General features: G+C 41.4%; 1 protein-coding gene across 1 annotated transcript; it reads right to left on the reverse strand.

The window, feature by feature from the left end:
• Positions 1-733: 733 nt before the first annotated feature.
• Positions 734-4,443, reverse strand: LOC147897772 (glutamate decarboxylase 2-like). The gene is made up of 7 exons (XM_087379964.1): positions 4,292-4,443; positions 3,673-3,877; positions 2,725-2,925; positions 2,345-2,559; positions 2,001-2,254; positions 1,729-1,781; positions 734-1,485 (listed from the first exon to the last, which is right to left on the reverse strand). Exons 1-7 carry the CDS (start codon positions 4,372-4,374, stop codon positions 898-900), a joined length of 1,599 nt encoding a protein of 532 aa, XP_087236090.1. The 5' UTR covers positions 4,375-4,443; the 3' UTR covers positions 734-897.
• Positions 4,444-14,138: the final 9,695 nt, after the last annotated feature.

Below are 14,138 nucleotides of genomic sequence, written 5' to 3' on the forward strand. Positions count from 1 at the left end.
AGTGAAAAGAACTTGGGAGGTGGATGGTGTAGGATAAGCTCACCATAAGTGAGATAGGATTAAGGTTTTATAATGAGAGGTCCAAAACAAGAGATACCCTAGAAATTATGAGTTTGGGGACAAGGGGATATGAGTTCGATTTTGTAAGGTTGGGTCTAGTGTGTTGTTATAAAATCAAACTCATTCTCTTCCTCCTCCCCAACCTCATACTTTCCATGAGCATTAGAGATTCAACGTTGCTATTGTGCTCTTGCTTGGATAGTTGGTAAAGGTGGAGCCATCTAATTGTCTAAGTAGAAGGATCCTAACTCTTGGTGAGTGCAAAGATCAATACGTGTGTGGCTATGGTCATGATGAGGCATAGAACACTTTGGGAGAAAAGAAAGAAAAGAAATCTCTACTCAAGCACTTACATGCTTTTGGTGTGGGAGGGGGTTTTGATGAAAGCATCCTAAGTGTGATTGGTGTATTGACGTGTTATTCAAAGTTTTTAAATCATGGTCGAAATTGCACAGGATTTACAAATGTCTTATGAGAAAGCGGCAACTTTCCAATTTACGTTGCGAATGGATTGATCACGCCGATTACAGTGCGAATGGATATCTGTTACGATATCTATAATCTTCCGATTGTAGTTGTAAAATGGATCGATTACGAGGTTGGGATACAATATGGTTGCAGAAAATGGAGATGTCAGAAGGCAATATTACAATGCGAATGGATATCTGTTACGATTGCTATAATCTTCCGATTGTAGTTGTAAAATGGACCGATTACGAGGTTGGGATATAATATGGTTGCAGAAAATGGAGACGTCGGAAGGCAGAACCGCGCGCAGTCGGCAACGATCTGCAGCGTTACGTCGCGTTCCGCTAATGTAGTATACTGAATGAATGATCAGCAGACGCCGGTGGTTTTGGAGGAGGGCGATGGGGAGGAGGCCGGTGGTGGAGCGGTCGAGGGAGAGGGAGAGGGAGCTGCGGCGGGGATGGGGGGAGCTCGACGAAAGAGCTGATCGAAGATGGAAGGAGAACTAGCTGCACTAGTGCTGGCTATGGCGGTTGTGCTTTCATCTGCTGCTGCTGCTTCTCCAGAAGCTCGAGTAGCTATGGCTATGGCGGTCTCCTCCCTCGCCCTCTGCTCCCTCTCCAGCCCTTCCACCACCCCTTCCACATCTCGCACCAGCCTCTCCGCCATCGCCCTGTTGAAATCCTCCCTCACCACCACCCTCAGTACCCTCACCTTCTCCGCATCCGCTGGCATCGTGTACGCCGGCACTATCCACCCATGCCTCTTCAGCCTCTCCGCAACCTTGTACTCGTCCGTCAGCCCCGCCGTTTCTACACCACCCTTCCACACCAGCGAGAACGCCACCACTGGCACCCCCACGGCCTTCGATACCACCCTGAACTTCCCTGTCTCCAACAGCTTCTCCGTCAAGTAGGCTGCGTTGTCCGCGCAGCTCTGGATCACGGCCTTGTAGCCCTGCGTTCAGATTGCGATCAATTACATAAATGTGTCTTCTACACGTGCTCTCGTTGACTAGAACCTCGCTAATTATATTCTTCCTGTGACTGCACGTTAGAGGTATCCCTTTACTCTTTTACCTTTCCCAAGGCTCTTATCTTTTCCTTTCCCGGGGAACGGTAGGGGTAGGTGCTAATATGAAGTTAGGTACACAGAGTCTCTTTTCAATTCGACCGGAACGATTGTTTCATTTCAATTTACCTTAAAACCGAGGCGGATGAATTGATAGTATTGGGCGATAATTTGCATGGCACCTGTAACACAGATGTTCGAGATTTTCTTCGTTAGTGTGTGCAAACAAGAAATATCATGCACAAAACAAGATCAGAATGGTTTGTAAACTTGTAAACTCCTAACAACCACGCCGAAAATTCTCCAGCACGGCGAACGGGGAAGCAGAATTGAAAACCAATTATCTGCTCGAATTTGCCTAGAATTTGAGGCAATTCAAGTTTGAATGAATCGTTGACAACCTTTCGAGAAGTTAAGCGTGAAAGTAGGCTGATCAGCTCCCAGGTAATTGATGTGGAAAATCAGCTCCTCCGGTAGATATTGATGTGATCGCCAAACGATCCACCCAACTCCTGCGTACACTAGCCCATACTTATGCCCGCTTACATTGATGCTCTTGACCAGAGGCAGCCGAAAATCCCACTTAAGCTCCGGATACAGAAAAGGTGCTACAAATCCTCCACTGGCTGCATCAACATGTATCGGTGTATCCCATCTACACAAAGCAACTCAAGAATCCATTTGTGTTCACTGTTTCTTGTGTTCAATGATCATCGTAAAAGCACACAGTAAAGCAAAGGCATACCCCGTTCTTTCGTTTTTTTTAATCAAGAGATCGTTCACTAGCTGCACATCTTCAAACTCCCCGTTCATCGTGGATCCCAGTATCGCACAAACGCAAATAGTGTTCTCGTCCACCATGTCAACAGCTTTCTGTGGGTTCATAATGTAATAGCCCTCTGTAAGATTCACAGCTTTCAACTCCACCTCGAAGTAGCGGCAGAATTTCTCCCAGCAAACCTGGGGAAAAAAAGCATCCAAATCCCGTATCAATTGGTACAGAAACTTACATACGTACGTGATGCTACGTGATGCTACGTGATGTTCATATCATCGCAACAAGTGTAGATATGCTTCTGAAATCTTAGTCGATCGCATCAACTTCAGATATTTGTCGACACAGACCTGGACGTTAGCTCCGGTCACAATGTTGGGTTTGTCGAAGGGCAGGCCCTTTGCCTTGCGTTTGTTCTGCCAATCTCTCTTGAACGCCAAGCCAGCTAGCATGATAGCCTCAGAAGACCCAACTGTGGCGACGCCAACAGCTTGCTCAGTATCTGAAAGAGGAGCGTGAAACAGGCGACCGATCATGTTTACACAACGATCCTGCACAGCCCCCCCAAGGTAAAGGTACTTAAGTTTCGGTGAATTTGCAGCTGGTTCAATACAAAAGAACGCCATAGATTTCGTATCGTAATTAGCCATGCTCAATGCTCATCGAGTCAAATGTAATTATCTGGCTGGTACCATGAGCAAATGGTGAAAAAAAGTAATCAGTACGTTTAAAGCTGCTGATAAATCATGCTGTCGAAAGGACTTTTACTAGATCGGCGATCAGGGAAACGAGCAACAGGATTGTCAAAGAACTCTCATTTATCTACCAAATCGAATGACCAATTACGATATCCACCTCGTCCATCCTCATGCTTCACCTTCTCTACTCCCTCCCCTCTCTCTCTCTCTATCTCTCCCTCAACTTTGTCCTTGGTGGTAGTCTCTGTTTCAAGTCAGGTTATAATGAGATCCTAGCATGCAGGGACTTTTGTAACTACCAATCCTTTCCCATCCTCATGGCTTTTGTCGGTGGCCGCAAGCCACCGGTTTTGCACTCGTATTTCTTTCACAAGAAACCAAAGCTGCGATGTGTCAGATCAGAGAGATTCAGAAATTGTAAACGAGTAATATACAAGCGTATATGGACGAGAGGCCTTCATCGTTGCAACATTCGTCGAGAAGAGTCGAGCTGATTGACAATTCTTGAATGATGACAAAGGGAACGTGTTTACACAATAACGCGACATCTCCATTCAAAATTTGAAATCTGCATTTGATCCCTATACTGCTCTTACATACCTGTAGCTCCACGGTAACCGGGTACTCATCCATGTCTATGTAGTTTTTACTTAATGACTCTTGAATAAGCTTATCACATTCGGGCTCCATCCAAGTGGTGACAAATGATGCGAGATTTAATCTTGGGTTTCCATCAAATAGCAGGGCATCCTTGATAACTTGATACGCAACGTCTTTAGGCATCTGCGTCTTAGGTAAGCCAAGCCTGCCAGACAAGCATTGCTCCGATGAGCGAAGAGGCTTCTCTCTCTCTCTCTCTCTCTCTCTCTCTCTCTCTCCATCTCTCAGAAATGAGGAAATTTATGAACAATTTTAAACGAGGAGTCCCAGGGAGATGAGGGGATTGATGTAGCGAGAGATTCCATTACGCTCTTTTGTTGGCATTTGCATTCTACATATAATCATGTGACAAAGGAGAGAAACCAGAGCGTGTGGATGTGCGTAACAAATAGAATGGCAGAGAGTGAGAATACAGCTACTGTTACGGAAAAAAAGGTGCCTCTCATTTCTAGATAAGCCCAGAATTGGAGTTGTCAAAATTGTCCTGCAACATTCGCTACCCAACTCAACCAATAGAAGCACAAACTCTCGCAAAAGAAAAAGAAGAGGCTGGCAGCACCTTGGCAGAGGTGATCGGACATATCTCGATGCGAAGACCCCGTATTCTGCTCCGTCAGGGGTTCTAGCTGCCGCGAGGACCATAGTATTTGATATGCGCTCTGCTTCGGTGAGAAAATGAGGAAGGTGCTCTCTGAAGGATCAAAGGGTTTGTGAAAGGATGAGAACGGATTAGAACCTGCAAGAATGCGGGAATTCTTCGCACAAGCTGCATAATATATGAATTTGTCTGTAAAAATGAGAGGAATCGCGTACCCTGAAATTTTCCTTTGCGTGATCCCTTGCCGTGCTTCGAAAAGATTTCCTTGAATAATTCACATAAAATTAGAATCGGAAATGCGTTTCCTTTACCCATTTAGGGACCCAGATTCACTTTGGACTGAATTAATCTTTACCCATTTAGGGACCCAGATTCACTTTGGACTGGATTAATTAATTTGTTCATTGTTGGGGCGCGAGGGAGGACAAATTTAACATAACGGATGAGGGGCAAATATGACAAATTAATGCGCAAGGGGTGACATAAGACCAATTAATGCTCGTCAAGAAGGTTGGACATCTAATTAAGAGGGGAGAGGGCAATGAGAGAATCTAAGGGGGGAGAGGGTGGTGAGAGATTAATTAATTAATTAGGCAGAGTGAACAAGCGAATAGGCTTGATAAAGTCGAATGCTCTCTCTTTGTACACTTTGTGCTCTCTCAAGCAATCTTCTTGCCAAAAAAAGGACATCAACTAAGGCAAAACTATTAACAAGGACAATGAAGTTCTCATATCCCAATCAGAGCTTTTTCAAGGCCCACTTGAGGGTGATAGAGAAAGCTTGCATCAAGTCTAGCACATGAAACACAGGATGGAGTTTTGAGGTCTACTAATAAACAAGGTAGGAACAAGATGGAAATGAGTATGAATGCCGTTCACGTGGAAGAGCCATGCATGTGTTGACTTCTCCATAGCGAAGAATAGGTAGGAACAGAATGAAGATGAGTTTGAAAGCTTTGAACTGTTTTAGGAATGGGGTGATAAAGCTACAGATGTGTTGGCTTCTCAAGAGCCTATAGCGTGTGTGAAACCCATAGCAAAACTCAAGTGGAGCCTAATCGATCCCAAGCAAAGCCCAAGATGATGCAACGATAAAAGGTGCATCAATTTTTTCAGAAAGTCTAGTGCCTTTTAAATGATTTAATTTGGGCAGCAATTGAACCTTATACCACCAGATGTCTTGGACCAAAATGATCTAGATAAAAGAGCACCTATGTTCAACATTAAAGCACCATTATTACTAAACATACGATAAATGCTTCAAAGCAAGGTCATGAGCTAAATTAATTTTCAAGTACCCGTTCACATTGTTCAAGAAGAATGAAAGCATTAATTTCATTTCTCCAGAGTTTGATAAAACATACAAGAAATGCTTCAAGATCTTAATTCATTTTATGTATCTACTCACATTGGTCAAGAAGAACCAAAGTAATAATATCATTCCTCTCAAGTTTGGTAAAGTCTATAGCAAAAATTGCACTTTCCCGTTTTCACTATAGCATTGGGACCATTGAAGATAACTTTGGACCATTTTACATCTAAATTGAAATACTATTTTTTTTTAATCCAACTTCTAAGGTATCATGTATGGTAATCTACCTACAATTTAAGATGCCCAAGGGATTCACAAGGGGAAACTTATGATATCAAGTGAGTGCACAATAGGGGGGGTTTTTAGATGAGGCATAAGCTTATACATTAGGGGTGGGGACACTTTTTACTTTTTCCCAATCTCAAATTTACGTTAGGGGGGCCTTGAATTTCGACGGGGGGAGGGAGGGGTGTAGGGAAATTTTATTTTTTACCCCCTAAACATATAAAGGACGCACACATACACATTTTACTAGTGACAATCGGTCATGTACCAAGTGTGCAGCATGAACTAAGCCCGAGCTATGGCTAGTTTTCAGCCATGGTAGGGAAACAAATGAATGTTTCCCATTGTTGAATATTTGAAGATGGTCTAATCTATATTATATAAATTTTCTTATGGTCTAATCTAAATAACTGAGAAAGAATGTAGATTTAAGAAATGGGGGGCGAGTGGGGGACACAGTGCGCTTTTGGTGTTATCCTTATAAGCTTAAATAGGAGTATTTTATTATGCTACATTCTTGAAGTTCATGCATGCAGGTGACATTCCCCTTGTACAAAGAGTGAAACCCCCGAGGTAAGATGATTAACATTTGAAGTACTAACTTGACTTTCTTAAGTAGACCTAGCCATGATCACATAGTCCAAATTGGTCCTCTAAATCAATGAATTCCATGTGAAAATACCTCCAATATGACCACAATGCACTATACCTCTTACACTACAATAAAAAGCGTGGAGACTATGATCATGCATATTATAGTAATTGTGGCAATGGGGCTGGATGAGGGGGCCAGCCCGGTCCCTTCGAGTTTGGAGGGATACGTACAGACATCTGGAGACGGCTGATCTTGCAGACGCAGCTAGAGGTGCACGTGGAGCCCAGGCGAGACGCACGGAGATCGACGACGCGATCCCAGCTGATTGGTTGGTTCCACCTGAGCCTCAGGCCCTCATGCCTGCTGACGCCCGCTGGCTGGGACAGTTCACCCCCCGTGGCATCCCACTGGTGATTGCAGGACGTATGGATGACTCCTCTATCTCCTTCTTCGCGGTTTTTGGGGATGGACGACTCAGGAGAGAGGATGCGCTCATCGACCCCCTACTCCCATGGCAGAGGGTTCGGGTCGTAGGCCTTTTGGGGAAGGTCTGGCGTACCAATCCTAGCATCGAGCAGGACCAGATGCAGCTTTGGCGTCTCTGGCTCTGGGAGGGGCGGGCCTTGTCAGAGCTTGATTGGGACCCAGGAGAGTGGTGGTGGCCAGAGATTGTGACAGGACAGGGGCCGACTTCCTTCTTCGCCTACAGCACGACTCTGGGCATGCGAGTTCTTGGGAGGATGCAGAGCCGCCCCCCCACCCAGCGGCCCAGCTGGTATGCACAGGGTATTTCCAGGTTCTTTTTGCAGGCATTCTGGAAGGCCTTGTGGGAGAGCTGGCGGCCGCGGAAGATCTCATACTTCCTGTGGCTTCTTGCCCAGAAAATTATAACTACAAGCTAAATTAATACGTAAGAAGCTTACATGTAGATCACATCCCCTTTTGTACTCCCATGCATGGTCACTTACTATTATCTCTATTAGCCTAGGCCTGACAAAGAGCTTCTTGTAGCCAATGATGTGGCATGTGTTTAGGGAGAACGCCAAGGTCAATTGTATATAGTTGTGTCCTATGCCATTGTCTAAATGTGGTCCAAGCCTAGGGGGGTTCACCTCATTGAATGTTAGTATACCACATGCATTTATAAGGAGGAGTTTTTTAATTCAACTTCATCAAAATATTTAATAGGATTACAATAATAAAAGGGGTTTTCAATTTAACTGAATCTTTTTTTAAATGGATTAGTTCATAGTAAAGAGAGTTGGGTTTATTGGTTGAAAATTTTAGTTCAGGGGTTTTTTAAATACCCTTGAATGCACATGATACATAAGGTTTCTTAATAGTGCACCCCTTGAGTCCAAGGTTGCAACTACTCTTTGCAGTTTGGCCTCTCCACTCCCTCTCCATATCTCTCAATCCACTTTTTCATGTCATTCCTTATTCACCTTCTCTAGCTCAAAAATTGAGTCATCTTTCTTGTCATTCCTTTTCCTTGATCAATCTCACCCACCACACGATCATTGTTCTTAAGGTGCCAATTGAAAAGCGTATGCGTATCCATGCTCCCAAGAAACTTCTTGATATATAGCACCTCTGCCACAGCTTTCTTAAGCCTTGCTTTTTCCCTCAAATTTTCCTTTAAAGCTTTCATAAAAAACAAAAACATCCAACAACAATGACAACTCCCACAATGGCTACCTCATCAACTACACACACAAGCAAGTGTACTTGTATCATCATAATTCTTGAGGGAAAGTGCTTCTTTAGTAAGCACACAACTTCGATAGAGTCCACCCTAGCTTGTTCAATGCTTGATAGGGAGCTTCAATAATTCGAAGAGATCCATCCTTTGCATATGCCAAAATAACATTGAGATATGACTCATCGAACGCATAGCAATAGTCTACAAACATATCATAAAGACATTTGATGATGGATAGTAAGCATACTCCATGAGGCCACTCATCTTGTAGATAGATTTTTGGGCATCTTTTGGCAAGCATCCTTTCAAAAAATTTAAAGTTATAAGCTATATGTACAAAAGTCATATACAATTATAAACGCTATGTACAAAATCACACAATCATGACGTATTTAAGTTTTAAAAAGGAACACTGTGTAAGAACTTATGCCAATCATGAGATTTAAGACCAGTAAGCTCATTGTCCCTAGTGATAGTAAGCATACCTCATGAGGCGATAAATCTTGTACATGATGTCTTTTGACAAGTGTCAATTGGAAGCAGAAAGACATGATGGATAGTAAGCATGCCTCATGATAACACTGATCTTGTAGATGGCTTTTTTCATGTCTTCTAACAAGCACCATTTCATTACAATTGGATGTATAAACTATATGTACAAAGCTGTGTTACAATGATAAACAAAATGTATAAATTTAAACAATCATAAGATAACAAATTTTAAAATAAGCACACTTGTAAAAGACATATGCCAATCATCAGACTTGAGGCCGCTACCCTTACCGCCCTAGTGAAAGCTCCCTTTAAGCAATGCATGTATCCCATTGGCAATCAAAATGACGCAATTTCACTCTTTGGATGTTGCTTCCTCACTCTTGGTGAGAATCCCCAATGCCTTTAGAAGCACAACTTTGTTTCCCTCATCTTGTCCATTGCTCTTAGGTCCTCTCATGCTCCCTTTGTATCTCTCTTGCTAATCAAATGCTTCCAAATGTTAGATACCACATTCTTGAAGATATGTATAGGTTCTAAGAGATAATTGACCTATAGTTAAACCCTAGAAGGTAGCCCGTAGAAGATCGATGGTCTCTTCATCCAAGTGGGGGACGCTCAGTAGTATCTCCCTGTGCCTACAGTCGATCATTTGCCTTCAAGCATGGTGGTTTGAGACCAAAGGTCACATCATGCACCGGATGGTCATGTGAAAGGTTCCACACGTGAACTTCATATATCATCTTCTTAACATGCCAAGAGTATCATGCCGACAATTGGTCAACACAAATAGGGCAAGCACAATATCATGACAACAATCGATGTCAAGAGTATCGCACCGACAATTGATTATCATAAATAGAACAAGCATGGTACAACTTGTTCACAAAACTACATGCATACATAAAAGTAAGATTCTATGTATGATCCATGCCACTAAGCATAGGCAATGAAAGGGGACTCGAACTCTCACCTAAGCACTCTCAATAACTAGGGAAGTCCGGAGAACATATGTTGAACTATCTCAATGATAGGAAAATGTTTTACCTGTCTTTGTAAGGAATGTTTGTTATGAAGAGCCAACAACCCGATTACTAATCGAATCTCCATAATCATTTCAAAAGAGTATGTCATTAGGACAAGCAAGATAGTATATAATCCATGCCAATACTCGTCAACGTCTTCTTTCTTTTCGCTTGATGGTGGCATGGTATTTTGCTTCCAAATCATAATCTCATACAATGTTAGTAACATGATAATAATAATTGATAAATCCTTAAACCCCTAAACTCCCAACTCTAACTTTACCTCAATAAAGATGAGACACTAGTGTCTGGCCACCATAAGTGACTTGCAAATCTAGGAATGAAAAGCAAGCATGTAATTTTAACATAGGTGCACCATCATACAAGGGGATTGATTGCTCCCTCATCATGGCCTCAAGCACAAAGATGACATGTACATGCTCAATCATGCCTTTAAAGATTTTATCCATCATGTTTTCCATCCCGTTATCTCTAATATCAAGAAGCTATTATTGTGTGCATCCTCAAGCACATCATCTCCCTCATCTAGCTCCAAAGCCATGATCTTCCTTCTTACTCAACATCCCAAGAAGCTCGCCTAAATCTATGTGACTGCACAACTATATTGGGCACTATTATCTGATAATCTTGAGTTCTCTCACCTTCCTCATCGACTTGCACAATGCATAACATACACAATGTATCATGTCAAAGATTGTGGAGTATGTACATGTGTATGTGAATATGAAACTCATTCACTAATCGTCAAAGCACCATCTAAAATTTGGAAATCATCCCTCAAACCTTCCCCATACTCTCAAATGTGCTACATGACAAAATGATGCTCATGTAAAATATGTATCCAGCATTGTATCCTCTCAAACTTCTCTGCACTGGTTCTTTGTTTGATGATGATAAACTTTATCTATCCATCGACACACAATCCATCTAGTAATTGAAATAAGACCTTAAAATACACAAAAGGCATGCATACTCTCTCTACTAGTATCTCTCTTGGTTTATATATCTAATTTTTCCAACAAATATACCAAGTAAAATTGCATTTTCTTTCTGTAACTCTCCCCGGCCTTGGAACACCTCCCCCCCCCCTGACACGCACCACTCTTTCCTACCCACATCTACTTTCCTTTGCTAGTGAACTTCACACAGGAGGAAAACTTCGAGCTTGGAGCTTGATAAAGGAGCTTCAAGGTTGATTTTTCCTTTTGTTGAATCCTCATCCTATCTTTATTTCTAAATTTTGAACTACTTTGTTTTCAATAGCTTTTGGTCTTCGATTTGACTTTTTTTAAGTTTTGTGAGATCTTTCATGGTTTCTTCACAAAGGAGTATCCAAATTTCCATTTCCTCTACCTCCCTAATCTCCTCTCTTTTTCTATTTTCATGTCGTCTAACTCTTTCATGCAAACTAGTCAACAACTCTCTCGTCTTCCCTTTTCATGCTTCTCACTTCTTCTCTTTTCATGCAAAAATGAAAGGAGATTGACAAATAGGAATGGAAGAAGCAAAGATGGAGAAGGAGAAAGAGGAAGCTTGCTTACCTCTAATGACCTCTTCTCTCCCCTTTTGAAGCTCCTCTCCTCTTCCCTTTTCATGCAAGAATGAAAGAATCAACGCCTTGCTTACTCCTTTTTCAATAATAGGTTGTGCTCTCAACTCATATAGGTTTGAGGGGGCAAAAGGTTACGGGTTCCAGCCACCATTGCTAGTTGAGACAGATATCTCCTAGTGAGATGTGTTTAGTTAGTGCTCCATCATGTAGACGAGGAGAGGATGATCAAGAGACAAAGGGAGTAATCTTGCTAGAGTGGGACCACTAAGGTTGTTGAGACAGATATCTCCTAGTGAGATATCATCAATTGGTGCCCCATCACGTAGAGGAGGAGAGGATGACCAGGAGCCAACGGAAGTGCACTTGCTAGAGTGGGACCACTGAGGCTATTGAGCCCATGCATGTCACTAAAACGCAGCCTACTAGTGGGGTCACCGCAACCCTACTAGGACCATCAACGCTCCCACTCCATCAGTTATCCCAAGACCATCACACACCATAGCATGTATCTCGCAAGGATTGAACCCGAGCCAAGGATGACCGAGACCTTAAGACAAGGATGACCGAGACCTTAAGACGTGGAATCAATGACAATAGACAACATAGGTCCGACAATAAAAGAAAGGACCTTCTCACCTTAGGAGCAATGGCAAAAGCCTAGTCGCTTCATAATATATTTTGTAAGAATCTTTATTACTTACTATCTTGTTAACCAATGCATTTCATTTGATATATACCCTTCATAGCTATTCTTGCCCTTTCTTTCCTCGTGGAAAACTTTTTATTGTTACAAACTCATATAGTAAGTCATACACCAACTAAGAATGAGTATAAATTTATTAAAGCAAACTACTCATGCTCTCTTTGACAAGCTTGAGTCAAAGAGATTGCAACTTGATTGGTTTGGCAATAGAGCTAATTCTCTATTTACTCTTACATTCATAATTTGTTTCTTCCTCCAAACATCCATGCAATCAGGCAATTTGTAGTCCAAAATCATTGTGCTTTAAACCCTGTACTTCTCAAAAAGATATCACTCCAATCTCACATAGTCATTCGAAAGCACAACATCCATAAATTTGCTCACAAATTAAGTATAGTCTATAAAGTAGTTCGAATTTAAATAGTACACAACATTTTTTGTGGCATTATTTTTCCGTTGTAATTTTGCAAGGCATTTTTCTCACAAATGACACATTCATTTCATTAGACATGTTAGTCTCGTGAAGTAAATTTATATTTTGAAGCTAAGACATTACCTTAAGAAGTCCATGCATAGAACAAAATTAAACGATAAATTAGATCATTTTCATGTGTCAATATGAGGCCATGAAGCACATTAGACATTTGATCACAACATGAAAGTATTGCATGTTGCCACGCACTAGATTTTAGTTAACAACCATAAGTTTTGGCATGCCTAAATATTAATTTACAGCATCACAATTCGTTCTAAACATTCAACATGTATATCCTATAAGGCTATGAAAGACGCCATTTTTGTTCAAATGCAACGTGAAAGTACTTTGTGTTAATAAGAACTATATTTTCATATACATTGTCATATTAATGGCATGCCTAAATGTTAAATTTGGGGGATCACAAGTCACATCCAAACATGTCGCTAGAAGTATTAAGGTTACAAAGGATGTTTTTTTGTGCTAGTGCAACCTGAAATACATTTTCATGTAAGTAGCAATATTCTTGGCATGCCTAAGTGCTAAATGTACTAAGTCACTAAGCATGTGGCTAAAACAAATTACAAGGCTATACAAGACATCATTTTTGTTCAAGTGCATCATGAAAGTAGTGCACATTAACACTCACTACATTTGCATATACAAACTCTGGCAACCTGTATCTTCTTATTGCCAAATTCAAATGGGGTCATCTTTTGTATCACATTAAATCACCAAAAATGATTTACATGAATATTGTTGCACCATTTGATAATTGTACCCTCATGAAAACAAGCATTTTTTGAAGTTATGGATCATTTTCTCCATCAAATTTCCCCAAAGATGCATTGCATATTATCAAGGCATCCAATCTATAGCTTGCCTCATGCCATTTCTTCTAACATGTGGGCAATATTGGGATATGCATACCCATGTCATTGTTCAGAAAGGTCTATATCCCACATCGACTTTAGTATATACATGTCATACACATGTTTGCTAGGAAATGTTCCACTAATTGTCCATGATTTGCAAGCTCATTTTCATGCAAGATGGTTCATGCCTCTCAAAGGATGTATGAAGCGTTTAGTGTGCAAATTCTTATTAAGGTTTTCTATTAGAGTTGTTGCATTCACTTTGCTCTTTCTCATAAGACATTTGTGAGAAGTTTTGAAGGGTCTACTTTGCAAATTCTGATTCAAGGTTTTCTATTCTCAATTGTTGCGTTTACTTTGCTCTCATAAGATTGCAAATTCTGATTCAGGTTTGTTTATTCACAGATGTTGCGTTAACTTTACTCTCGAAAGACATTTGCCAGAGGTTTATCTAGTAGGTTTGGTGAAAAAGACTAATTACTTGGAATAGTCTCTTCCCTTACGAAGATCAAAAACTTATTAGAGGAAAAGCCGAAAGACTTAAGGGCTAGCAAAGGGTTGATACCCATTTTGGAAAGGCGAAACCATGAGAATGTGCCTTGCGTATGGGCTGGAATGGTATGTAAGAGGCGTAACTACGACTTCCAAGCAAAGTCGATCGATCGAGAGAGAGAGAGAGAGAGAGAGAGAGACCGACAGACAGACGTCTATAAATTGAAATGCAGACATCCTCCTCGTTACTTACACAGCAGCTGATCAACGCAAGCATCC

Source organism: Dipteris shenzhenensis, chromosome 10 (genome assembly GCF_047967505.1).
Source record: "Dipteris shenzhenensis isolate YYH24624 ecotype China chromosome 10, Dip_SZ_1.0, whole genome shotgun sequence".
NCBI classification, from domain to species: Eukaryota; Viridiplantae; Streptophyta; class Polypodiopsida; order Gleicheniales; family Dipteridaceae; genus Dipteris; species Dipteris shenzhenensis.